The sequence below is a fragment of the Thamnophis elegans genome, chromosome 2, assembly GCF_009769535.1.
Source record: "Thamnophis elegans isolate rThaEle1 chromosome 2, rThaEle1.pri, whole genome shotgun sequence".
Taxonomy (NCBI): domain Eukaryota; kingdom Metazoa; phylum Chordata; class Lepidosauria; order Squamata; family Colubridae; genus Thamnophis; species Thamnophis elegans.
The window spans coordinates 115,071,176-115,086,377 of record NC_045542.1 but is presented as its reverse complement, the minus strand read 5'-3'; the positions used below and the strand labels follow the sequence as shown (position 1 = coordinate 115,086,377).

At 38.4% G+C, this 15,202-nt stretch overlaps 1 protein-coding gene across 12 annotated transcripts in view; it reads right to left on the bottom strand.

Moving 5' to 3' along the window:
* SLMAP (sarcolemma associated protein) overlaps positions 1-11,785 on the bottom strand; it is a 92,867-nt gene extending 81,082 nt beyond the window's left edge. For all 12 annotated transcript variants that reach the window (XM_032209251.1, XM_032209254.1, XM_032209253.1 and 9 more), the window contains exons 1-2: positions 11,677-11,785; positions 10,147-11,505 (exon numbers count right to left, since the gene is read on the bottom strand). In XM_032209251.1, the coding sequence (XP_032065142.1) occupies positions 10,147-10,344 (198 nt within the window). In that variant the 5' untranslated portion in view covers positions 10,345-11,505; positions 11,677-11,785. The remainder of the gene's footprint in view (positions 1-10,146; positions 11,506-11,676) is intronic.
* Between the last annotated feature and the right edge of the window lie 3,417 nt (positions 11,786-15,202).

Below are 15,202 nucleotides of genomic sequence, written 5' to 3'. Positions count from 1 at the left end.
TTGGGTATGTCCCATCACTGGGCCATCCTGCAAACCCACTCTGGAAAATGACAGTTGGTCATTTAAGAGGTGTTTGCAGGATGGGCCAGTTCCCACCCTAGGTTAGATAGACAGTATTGGGGGATGGAGGTGTCTCCTTTGTGACTTGTTTTCAGGATCTCGGGAGCACATACTGTGTTGAAACTGGAGTCAAAGGAGAGGAGCCCAGAGGCATGGCTTCAGCTTCAACCCACTCGTGGCCAATTGGCTGTGATAATACCATCCCTGGCCCATCCTGCAAACACCTCTTAAAATAACAGTTCAGGTAAGACCAACTGTCATTCATCTATTTCTATACAAAAGCTTGTCCAACACATGCCCAGTCCAATGTCTGAGAAACCCTAAATCATCAGTGTGCAACTATTGTTATCGAACATACTTGGCCATTCTATCACACCAACCCCTTCATATTTTATTGAATAGTCCAACTTCTAAAGGCACAATCAAATTCTGCCAGTATTATCCCCTCTGCTAACTTTTGCTGATATTAGCACTGCTATTCAGAAAGCACAACATACTATTAATCTACATCACCATTGAAAAAATAAACAGAATAGTGCATTTGCACTAAAACTCCAGACCATTCTTTTCTAGCCCCATAAGTTTAAGGCAGAAATAATTTCTGCCATTTAAGCAATTTGTTACATAATGGATTGATATAAATGGGTTAGGATTAGAGATTAAAAGTGTCAATAGCTTGGGGGAAGGAGGAGGTGAAGGAAGGAAATTATTATGGAAGAAAAAAGAGCGGGGGAATCAATGTTTTTTCACAGAAATAGAAAGTGAATTCAGTGCCTTATTTATTAGTAAATGGTTCCTGTTCCCAAACAATACAGGAAATCCTTGACTTATGACTGTAACTGAGCCTGGCAATTATGAATAAATCATGGCAGTCATAAAGTGGGTCATCATGTGACTGACCAATTTTACCATCTTTTTTGCCATGGTTGTTAAGCAAACAGCACAGTTGTTAAGCAAATCCATTGTTCATCATGGCCACATTTTTGTCAGAAACCAGAAGTAAATACGTTTTTTCCGGCAAAAACTTTGTAAATCACAATCAACTGCCTGCAGGACATGTCCAAAAAGCTGTAAAGGCTGGCCAGTTGCAGAGCATGCAAAAAGTAGCCATTCTGGTTCCCGAATTTTCGAACAGGGTTGTAAGTAGCTTTGAAGAGGTCCATCATAACTTCAAACAATCACTACATGACCCGTCCTAGATTGAGCTGTATTGTATTTGATAGCATTACTACATGAACCATATTATTTGATTTCTAAAGCTTCCTATCTCACAAGTGACTCTGGGCGACATACATTATAATACATAAAACTATTTTAAAAATTAAAAAAATACAAAATAAATATGTATGGCACTAATTAAAGCGGCAGACAAGACATATCTCCTTGTCCCCAGTGGACAACCCTTGCAGCAGGTCAAATATCCCTGACTAAATTAGACAGGCAGAAACAACTGGGAGAAGACTTTTACTTAACCCAATATCAGCTGCATATACATTTATATATATTTTATAATGTAAATAAATAATTAAATACCTATGATGTGAATAACCCACCAGCATTCACAATATTGTATTAGTCTCCTTGCTAGTCTAGGAACTGTGAGACTGAATACATACCTACCCTTAGGCATGGCCTTTACCCTGTATATATAAGATCCCTTCTTAGGTAACAGAAAAAGTTTTGATCTTTGAAAAGGCAGACCTCTAGAGATTTGAAACAAGATGTTTTTCTATCTGAGTTCAGAAAGCAGGAAGAAAGCATTCTCTCTTCAGCAGGTTGATAAATGATTGGAGGAGGTATCCCAAGTACACAGGGTAAGCCTAGGGACAAAGGACTACATAATTCAGCTTAACTGAATTAAGAAACAGATAGCTGCTCTAGTTAGACACTGCATTAATTCTATTTTTTTAATCATTCTCCTACTGATACTTCCCTAGGCAAGTAAGAACCCTCTGTGCAATTTCAGACTATTTTCCAAAAGATGTGTCTTCTCTATTAACTTATTGTGAACCAAAAATCTAGCTTTCTAATTATAGTGGATCACCACTATCTTGTGTGCCAATAAGTTAATGGCCTGTCAACTCACTGTTCAGGCCTGGCTGCACAAGGAGGAGCTAGAGAGGTTGGAGCACATTCCAGCCCTGGCTGTGGTAGTGCCTCAATGCAGAGCTGCACCTCTCTGAAGTCATAGCAAGGAGAAGGAAGCAGCAAGGCAGAGGCTCCTCAGATGGTCACTCTCCAAAGGAGGAGGAGAAGAGGAGAGAGAGAGGAAGAGATGGATGGACAGACAGATTTCTACAATTTTCTTTCCAGAAAAAGTTGCCAAGTTATATACTACTTCTGCAAAAAAATACTAGCAATGTTTGAAAACTATATATAGTTTTCTATAGTTTTTGAGAAAATTATATATAGTTTTCTCAAATTAACAAATGAATATTGATATCATGGCTGACATGAATAATTGCAAGTGAGACTAAGGATGCATTCATCTCAGGATGTAAAACCAAATATTGTTCTAGTAGTTGATTAAAAATTATGCCAGCTAAATTGCCAAAATGAAATGACTTTCTTTTATAGGAAATGTGGCTTTATTTATTAAATGTATGATTAATGGACTATCTGATATTCATTTCCTCATTTTGACTTGGTAAGGACTTTTGTATCAACATACAAAAAGGCTTCAATGTTATCTTTAAACTAATGAATCAGTTCTCAGACATCATGTGTGATATTTTGAGTTTTAAATCCTTAGGTCAAAGCATTATTTTTGAACTCGTATCACTTGTTTAACTATCATTCAGAATCAAGGTCTTTGTGAGGAGATGATGATGATGATGATGGTATTCCTTCAAGAGAGATCTAACAAAGAAGGGAGGAGAAATTTTCTGACAGTAAGAACAATTAATCAATGGAATAGCTTGCCTCCCAGAGTTGTGGGTGTTGTGTCACTGAAGGTTTTCAAAAATAAACTGGACAACCATTTGACCGGGATAGTATAAGTGAGCAGGGGGTTGGACTAGAAGACTTTTAGGTCTTTTGCAGTCCTGTGAGTGTTGTTGCTTTGTTCAACTTTAAGTGACTAACAGATACATTTTTCTCTGTAGGAGACTTAATTAGCCAACATTAAAGCAAAGAGTCCAGTGTTTACTTATCTCCAGAGGTGTTGGGTTCAAAGTATCAGGACCATATGTTAAGCTGAAGTACAGAAGATTTATTCAATCTATTCAACTAATGGTCAGCACTAAATTGGCATTAGATAGGCTCAACAGAATTCAGGGGTGGAGGAATGGACTTGGATCCTTTGTGGCATCTGTAAAGATAACATATTTAACTCTGCTCATCAGCTCTGTCTGCTCTTCTCCTTTGCAATCCTAAGTGAAGTCTGTAGTTCTTCTTGAATCTAAGTACTTTGGACAATTTTCAATTGTTATATTCAATATATAATTACACAATTCCAATGTTCATTAGCAAATCATTCATCAGAACAGGCAAATCTTGGTTGTACCTGCATCTGGAAACCATTATTGTATATTATGCATATCTAAATAGCATGTTTTTCAACTTCATAATGACTTAACTAGCTATCATTTCTTCATCACTGACTGATAACAGCCGGATCTGGAAATATCAAAATTTTGTAACGGAAGTTGATTATTATACTACCAGCTTTTGGTAAACCTTGTCTTATAGTTCACCATTATGTGCAAATCAACCCACTAGTTTGTTCAATAAATCATGTCTGAAAGTCATAGTTTAGTACAATGTACAAAGCTAATCTACAGCAATTTATTTAATTAAAAAATTGGTTGGATTATATGCAAAACACTCAATCATGAACCTACTGTTCATAATACAGTTAGGTTTAGCAGTACAATGTGTGAACCTAAACATATCACAATATAGTTGTGTGTGATATGTTAATTCAATGTACCAAATGTTAAGGATTTAGGATTTTTAGGATTTTATTAGTATTTATAGGCCGCCCTTTTCCCTGAGGGGACTCAGGGCGGCTTACATAAAATAAGGAAGGGAGGGTACAGACAATAGACACAAACAATACATAGAAGTAAAATAGTAAGCAACATTCATTCATCATTCGGGTGGGGACAAATTATCTTTATCCCCAGGCCTGACGGGCTAGCCAGGTCTTAAGGGCTGTGCGGAAGGTCTGGACGGTGGTGAGGGTACGAATCTCCACGGGGAGATCGTTCCAAAGGGTCGGAGCTACTACTGAAAAGGCTCTCCTCCGTGTAGTTGCCAGTCGGCACTGACTGGCAGATGGGACTCGGAGGAGGCCTAATCTATGCGATCTAATTGGTCGCAGGGAGGTAAATATATGAGGCTACCCTATATCTAACATTAGCCAACATGTCAATCAGAATAAAAAAGTATTTGTTTTCCCTTACTTTGAAATAAAATAAAAATTCTAAAAATGTACAAAACATTTCATGATTCTGAGTTCAGAACAGGTTGTTCCAACCACACTGAAGCGAATTCTATGGTACTCCAATTTTGACGGAATTACTATTTCCATCATAATTATAAAGCAGTTATATCAATCTGATTGATATAATCATGCAGAGCAGGCATAATACATCTTTCTTCTCTCCTGTGAAAGCTTATAGTAAAATTTGTAGTAAACATCTATGGTTAATTATTATTCTCATTTAATTTTCTCATTTAAATTTAAATATGACCTCAATATTTAGGGTTCCCTCAATATATTCCAATATGTATACAGACATAAGCATGAATGTTTGACAACAATTTAATCTATATATATAAAAGTCAAATGCCACTCACTCATCACAAAATCTCCAGAACTGCAAAGCCTGAAATTCAACACATATGTTCCTCTTGGCTTCTAAGTGCTCACTAAAAAAGGATTTTTCAAAATGACCATCACATCATCAGTATTTCTTATAACTGCCAGCTGCTTTATAGTAACATGCTCTGTTGCTATCCCTTCGTTAAACAGGGTGTGGGTGTGGCCAGTGCATGACTCATCCAGCCTGCGGGCTGTGAGTTTAGACATTCTACTCACCCTCCCCACCTGAAAAGAACTCTGTTCCAACTGCTAGTTGCCTCACATTCCATTACCTAAGTTCCACTCCTTCACTCAGGAGTAGCCTGGGGCTCCTTACAGTTTGTAACTAGCTGGATACAGCATGGGTATCCAGCTAGTTACAAATGTATTTTATTCCTTCCTGAACCACTGTACTAAGGAAGGTAGGGACAATGCTCGGAGAGACGCTCTCTCAGAACTTCACTGCTTGCACCACAATAAGCACTGACAGCTTCCATAATAATCCCTTCCTGTTGCATGAGGCTAGGCTGGATTAGTATGTGTGGTTACTGAGCTTCATTTTACTGTCACTTCCTATTTGGACTGGGCACAGAATCTTAATGTTAGGTTATGTAAAATGTTGGATGAAATATTTTGTGATAATATTATTGGTGATGTTAGTATTACTAATCATTTGTAATAACATCAATAATTCTATGTACAAATGAGAATTACAGAAATTAATATTAAATATCAAAAATATTCCATATTATTAGTTATTACTTTCTGTAATACTGATTTACATACAATTATGTTTTAAATGAACAATAAGGTAAGGTCATATTTAGATTTTGTATGTAAACGATATCATACAATATGAAGAGAATATACTGGAGCATCTCCAACAATTACAGTATTAGCTCTGCAGCAATGACCACATTAGTATCTCTGCAGGAAAATCCTGATCAGTAGGCAGTAACATCTCCAAGGAATTAATTGCTGATGTTACTTCTCTTCCAAATTCCAAAGTTAACGGTAAAGCTGTTTTAATTTAATATAAGAGGAACAATTTTCTCCTCTTGTAACTAATGCTTTCTCTGTAAATTACTAACTAGACACTGCTTCTGAGAACATTCAATATCTGGAAAAAGAAATCGCTTTCAACACTTACGAACACAGATTAAATCTGACCAAAATATTGTACTTTTTATCCCAAAATAATTACTCTGACTTTTTATTGATGAAACTTTGGTTGTTTAAGATATTGTAGTGCATTACATGTTAGGTATTTCTATAAATATTCCTAAATCAGACATACTCAATTCTTAAAATGTTTAATACTTACAGATTTACCATTCATCAGATTTGGTATAAATGTGGCAAAAGCCTGAACTCTGGTTTGATGTTAATTTACTGTGCATAAGTATTCAGATATAATATATAGAATATTTAGTAATGGACAAATGATATTCCAAGATCATTATAGTCTTGATAATGAGCAACTGATTAATGATCACAGAATACAATTGTATAAGATACAATATATTTGCTCAGAGTGCTTTTTCTAATAGAATCTAAATATGTAAAACATAAGCATAACAAGGATCATCTTTCTGCCAACATATCTGCTACACAAGAGAGAATACAGCTTAGGCAAATCATTCTAGTGCCAGCAGTCACAGAAGCCAATGATATCTGGGGCCAAAGCGTGCCAGAGATTCCAAATTATAATATGAAATCTGTCTTTTTACCCTTGTGCAAAGTGAAAAATCTAGTTAAAACTATAGTAGCACCTAATACTCTTTATCACTATTGTGACTATGCCAGATAAATAGAGTACAAGTGTGGCCATTTTATCTTTCAAGGCCATCATGGAGAACAGCAACCAACTATAAACGCATTAAAAGACCTAATGTTTAAATTCAGATTAAACAGCTCTCAATCTCATTGCAACCATTACAATATGTATGCTTTCCAAATTTAACTGTTTACAACTGTATGGTAGCTCCACTGTTCTCCATTCCTATTTTCAAGAGTTCATAATATTGAATTAATGTATTTTTTGCACTATAAGATGTACTCCCCCCCCCCAAAAAAAAGTGGGTGGAAATGTCTGCATCTTATAGAGCAAATATTGCGGTGGGAGGAGGGGGTTGTTGCGACGGTGGCATTCCCTGCTGCCTCCTGTCACCACCACCACCATTCACCACTGCCGAGGAACGCTGGAGCCTTCACTGCCAAGCAGCTGATTGGCAGTTGGATTTGCCTCCTGGAATACCACTGATCAGCTGTTCTAGGTAGCAGGGATTGCTGCCGCCACTGCTGATCATTGCTACCAAATGGCGGCAATTAGCAGTGGCAGCAATCTCCACCGCCTAGAACAGTTGATCAGTGGTATTGCAGGAGGCTGATCCAACCGCTAATCAGCTGTTCGGCAGCGAAGACTCCAGCATTCCCAGGCGGCACCGGCAGCAGCACAGGTCAGTTGACTGGTAGTGGCCGGAAAAGAGCAAAGCCCTGATGAGCCATGTGCTGAGGCTGCGATAACATGCTGAAGCTGACCAGGCTGCTTGCTGTTTCGTGCAAGGATGCTAGCCAGATGAATACCAGATGGATGCTGGGAGGCAGAGGCAGAATTTTTTTTTTTTGCTTTCCTCCTCTAAAGCTAATGTGCGTCTTATTGTCCAGTGCGTCTTATAGTGTGAAAAATATGGTATGTTCAAGAGGGCAAAGGTAAAGATGATACATGTAGCACACTGTGAACTAAGATAAATACCTGTGATAACCTGTAGGAAGATAAAGTCAAATAAGTGCATCCACTTGATTCTGAGGTGAAAATGGATAACTAAATGAAGCAGAGTATGCAAAATCTCTTATTTGTTCCAAGATTGTAGTAGCCATATTGAAACTAGAAATTGTACCTCAGCTGAACAATCTGCTACTATGCAACACTGTAGTATAGTTTTAAAATAATGTGTAGAATAAATTACGACAAAGATATAGACGCACACTTGCAGAAAGTATTTCAGCATATTTAGTCAAACTAGAAAGATTGGTTTTAGGACTGAAGACAGACTATACAAACAAATTAACCAGTATTATTTTAATACTTTGTTCCTTATTTAATGTTAATTTTCACTACTAAAATAATTCAAAGACCTAGACTGACTTTAACCAGAATTCCTCTTAAGTCTTGTGAATATCTTGGGATGGTTGCTTTGATACATTACCATTTCCCCTGGTGGTCTTGAAGTAATATCTTAGTGTCTTTCAAGCTTCTTAGTATCATTAGAAACGCTTGATCTTTAACATATTACAAAAAGTGTGACTGGATTCTATATTTTGAACTGTTAATTTGCACCTTAAATACAAGTTACTCTACATTAAAGTCACATGACATTCATGTTACAACTTATTCAACTTTCAGTTTGTTCTGTTTTTTTTCCTATTGCATAATGTGCAGGAAAATAAGCATCCTTATCATGTCCATGCCATACTGTGCCAGGTGGTAATTTTTGCTAATATATTAATTAATAGCTTTCACTAAAATAAACCAAAAGAGTGTAAGTGTTTTCAAAATAATAAATGTATACTAATACCTGACACTAAAAACTTATTTTATAGTCACTAAAAAATAGGACAGGCAATCCTTGACTTACAATCATTCATTTAGTGACTGGTTGTAATCACTAAATGACTGTTCAAAGTTACAACAGCACTGAAAAAAGTGACTTGATTATTTTTTAAACTTATGACCATTGTAGCATCACATGTCAGTTGGATGCTTGGCAACTGACATGAATTTATGATAGTTCCAGTGTCCTGATCATGTGATCACCTTTTGCAACCTTCTCACAAGCAAAATCAATGGGGAAGCCAGATTCACTTAACAACCATGTTACTAACTTAAAAGGGTTTCACTTAATAATGGTGGCAAGAAAGGTCTTAAAATGGGGCAAAACTTACTTAACACTATCTTGCTTAGCAAAGGAAATTTTGGGATGAATTGTGATCGTAAATTGAGGACTACCGGTACTTTAATGAATGTAACTTGGATAGCAAAAGCATTGATGTGAACATATTACAATATCTGAATATTCTACTTTAGTTTCTACTTGAGAAACATAGGTATTATGGCATGCTTAACATTTAAAGAGTATCAGCCTTTATGCCACAAAAACTTCTAATACAAGCTAAAGCTAAAATAGTACAGAATGCCTATGCAATCCAACATAAGTCTTATGTTGAAAAAAGAAGTTTTCACAAGAAGCCTAGACTTCTCATTGTACCTTTCAGGAAATGATTGACATGTTTTAGATGACATTAATCACAAGTTTGATCACACCAAAATCTTAGTTATGACTTACCTTGTGTACCACTGATTTAAAAAGTTTGATTTGTATGCAACCCACGGTACCCATTCCATTATGGTACTAATGGAATGTAAAACTACAATACCGTGTACAGGTATTTCCAATTTTTTGTGTTAAATACTTAAAATTAAATTGTGTATTCTTAAAACTGGAACATTCTTGCTTAAATATATTTTAAAACATACAAAGCAAATAAAGATACATTGCTCAGATACAATCAGTTATATTTTATGAAGGGTGAATATAACAATTACCCAAAGGAATCCTCAATAAAATGTGCATCTGCTTGCCATGTAAAGTTGGAGGTTTAAATTATAGCTTCAGAATACTAAAAAATTACTTCACTTAAGTATTACTTTCCTCAGAATGACAAGCAAAAAACTAGCTGCATCATTAGCTACAGCATTCATTTTTAAAAAACTGGAATATTTGCCCAATTTTAAATCATATTACAATAAAAAAACCATCTAAGCATAGATAGTGAAGATAAAAAATGATTTATTTTTTAAATTAAATGATTTATTAGAGAACTAATGACTAAGGTACTTTTGATCAGGCATGGAAATATCTGCTATCTTCAGACATCAAATTATATAGTACTATAAAGCAGTGTTGGAGACAATAAGTCAATAGTACTGTTTGAGATGGATGTGCAGTATCTGCACATTTCTTAGTTTCAAATATATAATAGTGCAATGAGAAGGTTGTTGTCAGAATAAATTCAACAATTTTTTAAAAACACTTTACAAGCTAATATGGCCTATTTATTGATAAATTTCTTAAAAACCAATGCCTTGGGCAAAATTTAATAAAGTCTGAAACATGTAAATCAACATTTCAGTCTTCGAAGAATTAGCAACACTAAAGTAACTAATATTAAAGAAAGCATGTTCATAAAATTTTCTTGAGAAATTTAAAATGTCTTACCTTTCCAGTCTTGTGGTCAAACCAGACAAGTGCATGATTCCTAGACAGGACTTTACAGTCAAAGGTGGCATTATTTTGAGCCGGTCGACATCGAGCCACTGATCGTCCAATTTTGACAGGCTCATCCAGGTAGACATGGCGTTCTTGAAATGGATGAGAGTTCGGGCGGCAAGTAAAGATAGCCAAGGCTGAAGGCATTGAGGATAGATATGTGGTGCCACACCAACCAGGAAAGAAGAGAAACTCTTCTTGATCCAAGTCCCCCTCCACAGTTGATAAGCAAAGCTCCCACTATACTTCACATTAAAGCAGGACAAACATTACCTGCCATCAAGGTCTAACAACTCATACCTCCAGTCTGTGAACTAAGGCAGGCAATAATCCAACAGAGAAGCCCCATTGTTTTCTTTTTAAAAAAAGGTTTGTAGCAAGTTTAAGAAGTTCTACTTTAATCCATCTCCCTCAATGATGTGAATAAGCATATACCACTCCAAAGAGAAACAGAACTTGTTCAAATTAAGGTGGAGATAGTTATAAATCCAAGTGAATGACTCACACAAAAAATACTTGTTTGGGATGTGCGCACTTTTATCCTCTTCCGTAATCACTTGCCCTAGCTTTTCTTCACCAGAGAAGCAATAAAAATTTCAAGAGAGTGGGACTGAAGAGGTTCACAAGACAGGAGTTAAGAACTGGAGAATGATCCAGGGATAAGTCTGTGGTTCATCGTTTCACACATCAGCAGGATCAGGAAAGGGAGGATGCCTTGCTAAAAAAAAAAAACAGGTTTCCCCCCCTCCCTAGGCAGCATAGGCCCAGGCTCCAATTTTCAAGGAGCCAACGGAAACCCCAGTGCGATCATGAAGGAAATGCAAGTATTTCCCCATACATCTTAGCGCAATACACCTGGCTACATATCCGAGCCACTGAATAACACGGGGCTCCTCCAGCAGAGAGAGAGAAACGGACAGGAGGCTGATCAGCCAGATGCGGACGTCGGGTGAAAGCAGGGCTCTATTGGGGTCCCTTCCACTGAGGGTCTAAACCAACGCAGATAACTTATCGGGGAAAGGGGGAGAAAGCCGTCCGGCGGCTCTCGCTGTGGAGGTCTCGGGGCAAACGGCGGCAGAATCTCCTCAGGAAACTGGGAGGGCGAAGGCCGGTGGCACCGCGGGCGACGAAGACTCGGGAATTGCAGGTGGCAGCGAAAGGGCGAAAAATTTCACTCCCTTCCTGAGGCGCCTTTTGCTCTCGCCCTGCCGGAGCTCCGTCCCGCTACCGCCCGGGAGAGGCCTGGAGGCCGGACGCCTTACGAGCTGGGTGTCAAGCGGCCGCCGTCCACGAAAACTTTCCCTCGACCTGTGAAATCAAAACAAACCCGGTCAGCCTCCGGAGCTCAGGCGGGCCCCGGCTCAGCCGCCCCTCGCGGGGTTTCTCGGCTCGCTCAAGGCGCGCCAGGGCGAAAGGGCAGCGGGACGCGAGAGTCTCAGCGCCCTCCGCCCGCCCGCCTGCTCTCCCGCGCGCTCTTACCTTCCCAGCAGCAGCAGGAGCGGCCATACTGACTGGAAACCTACCCGGTGTAGCAGCCGCCGCCGCCGCTGCCGCCGCGCTGCCGGGGAGGGGAAAAGGGAATGAGAGGGGTGGAGCTGCCTTGCAATGGGCCTGACCAAAAGAAAGGCTGACGGCCGGCCAGCCGTTCTGCGCAGGTGCAAACTGGGAACGCGCGACAGGGAGACATGCGCAGAGGGAATCGCTGAAGCTCTTGGTTGGAGACTGGCAAGCCGCGGTTGCCCGTACTCTGGGAATGCGCTGCTGGCGCTGTTTCCGGGTAGTTAAAAAAAAAAGAAGAAGGGTAAAAGCTCACCAGAGGACTAAATGGAAAGGCCCCGGCCCCTAAAGGAAATTTAAGTTCTGCAGATACTGGGGGTGGGGTGGGGTGTTCCCCCAAAGAAGGGAGGGAGGGGAGAAGGCATGTTGAATGGCAAGGGGTGGAAAAGCGGGCAGCCAATAGGTTTACCTGAGAAGACGCGAAATCTAAAGCAAAATTGGATATCGTTACTCCACGGAACGAGTGGGAAAACTTTTATTTTACACCTTTAAAAATCGCGAAATTGTTGCAGCAAGAAATCGAGGCGGAGACCTTGTCCAGTATTGATTTGCCTGGGAGTAATTTCACATAAATAGAGGTTTCTTATTATATCAGTATATATATATATAAACAATATATATATTGTTTATTAAGCAGTTTATACCATCCCTGAGATTTATTCCAGTGTAAGTGCGGATCAGTTTGCAGATAGTTCTTTAGTCCTTCGTTCCCTTTGCCACAAATGCCTCCTGCATTTTCATCAATGATACCAGACATGTCAAACCAAACAGTATTTAAAATTATCTTGAACTGGAAGGTTGAGTACAAATCAACAAGAGCAACATTAGCAAAACCAAGGTCAAACTTAAATGTTGAGGAAACAACGGTACAAGGGCAGGAGATAACTGGTTACAGAACATCATTTAAATTAGTTGGGCTAGAGTCCAATTCTGCTTTGTTCATGGAAGGGGGAGTAAGTTCCACTGAACAAAAAAAGGCTGCATTTGTGCAACATGCCTATAGTTAACTGGATTGTTACTCAGCCCAATTTCCTGAATTCACATGATGCATTAATTGATCCAGGAACTGCGCTCACACAACATGCTAAATTAAAATAACTAATTTATGACTGTCATGCAAATATAGTCACTTGGTAATATTTATCGTGTTGTTTTTAAATTAATCTGTTTTTTCATATTCAACATCCAAGCCAGTTAATTAAAAAATTAAACACTGGCTCTGTTGACATGAACACATTGAATATGGAATATCTGTCTAGATTATATGAGCTCTACTAATGAGTAATTACATAGTTCATATCCTTTGAATCCAATAAGGTAACAATGGTTAAGTATGTCATTGTAAACACACCTATTTAAATATATATAATTTTGTAACAACGATAAAATCCCAATTACAATTGCTCAAGTATTTTCAAATCACAATAGCTGGTCTTAAACGTAAGCATCCTCTCTCAATTACAGTCCTTCCTAAAAATCGTTGCCAACACTTTTCCTTTTTTCCATATAGATTACAATCCTAATGTCAGGGACTAATTGCAAAATGCAAAATATGCTATTTTCTTACTTCTCCCCTTTCTGGAATATATATAATTCTTTACAACAATTGAGGTTTATTTACCATATTTTTCGGACTGTAAGATGCACCAGAGTATAAGACACACCAAGATTTTGAAAAGGTAAATTTTTAAAAAAAGTTTTGCCCTCCCCGGCCCCCAGGAGTACTCTGCAGACCTCTCAAACCCTCTGCACACCCCGTTTTTTGTGCAAAAAGGGGCATGCAGAGAGTTTGGGAGGCCTGCAAAGTGCTCCTGGGAGCTGGGAAGGGCAAAAACAGCCCAGTTTTTGTGAAACACGGGTCCATTTTTGCTCGTGTTTGCCCTCCCCAGCCCCCAGGAGCACTTTGCAGGCCTCCCAAACCCTCTGCACATCCATTTTTTATGAAAAACGGGATGCATGAGGCAGGGTTTCAGGAGGCCAAAAATGCTGTATTCAATGTATAAGACACCCCCAGATATTCACCCACTTTTTGGGGGGGGGGGAAGGTGTGTCTTATACTCAGAAAAATATGGTAATATATCTAAATCTTGAGCAAGTCCAGTTTTAGATATGTAAAAGCAATTTAAAATCAAGTTGAAGATTTCACTTCTAAGTTTCAGATGTCCAAAATAGTAACAATTTCAAGATTATATGATGCATTAAGCCTCAGATAAAGCTCCAAATGTGATTAAGAATCCATATAGGTCTTTACTGATCCATTTTTGTGATTTAGTGTGAATAACAAATGATTTGATCACAGTGTCTAGACTCAATTCACGTTTGTCTAGTTTCTGTTCATATACAGTTAGGAGTTATGGCTACAGTTGGGACTGGAACTTCTGTGGCTAAGTGAGATGGTCATTAAGTGAATGATTTTACCAGAGTTTTGACCACAGCTTTTTTGCTGTGGTTGTTAAATCTTGCAGTCATTAAGCAAATTCAGTTTCCTCCCCATTGAATTTGCTTTGTTGGAATCCAGCTGGCACAGTGGCAAATGGCAGTTATGGGACTCTGAGCCAATGCAAGTATGTTAAACACATGTCGATTGCAAAATGCCCAAGTGACTGTTGGTTAAATTACAATTTAGGAATTATTTTCCTCATAAACATTTTGTAGGACAGAAAGCAATACAATCGCAAACCAGAGTAGTCATGTACAGTATTTCCTCTGTCTGTTTTTCGCTGCTGTTTCCATCCCCAGGTGCACAAGGAGCTATTTTCAAAACAAAGAGGCTAGGGAGTGAATTAGTTTTGCATGCATGTTGCCTCACTGAACTACCATGATTTGTTTGTTTCAATAATTGAAATAAATAAAAACAAATAAAAAGGAATGATTGACCTATTAAGCGCAACAAAATTTACTAAGTTACCAAGTGAAACAGTGAATTGTCAAAACATGTCTGTAGTTTGCTAGGTGGAGCCCTTAATGATGATTAATGCTGAATTTGCCTTACTTTGTCATATAAACAAGCCAGCTGTGTTCATACCAGCGCATTAATCTACAACCTAACTAAATGCATTACGCTAAGTGCACAGCTTCAGAAGAATTGCTTTGGACTTTGCTCAAACATAGCACCTTGGTATGCTTTATTAAATCATGCAAACCTTTTTCCCCGGCTTCCATGAGAGTCTGAGAAATATGCTGCTATTTTTAAGAATTGCATGCAACATATACTGCTTTAATAATTTACTGCATTACAGCAGTAGCAAAGGCATCCTGAGAATTGAGAACTTTTATCAAAAAGTTGAATATAACATCACATCATTGCAATGCAACCTCTACCTCTTCCATGCCTGCTTGTTTATAACAGGCACAGCTTGCACAGAAGAGGCAGAGCTTGTATTGCCTCACTGCAAGGCCATTTTCATCATTTGCCCTTCTGGATGTTCTTAAGCAGCAACATCATTTT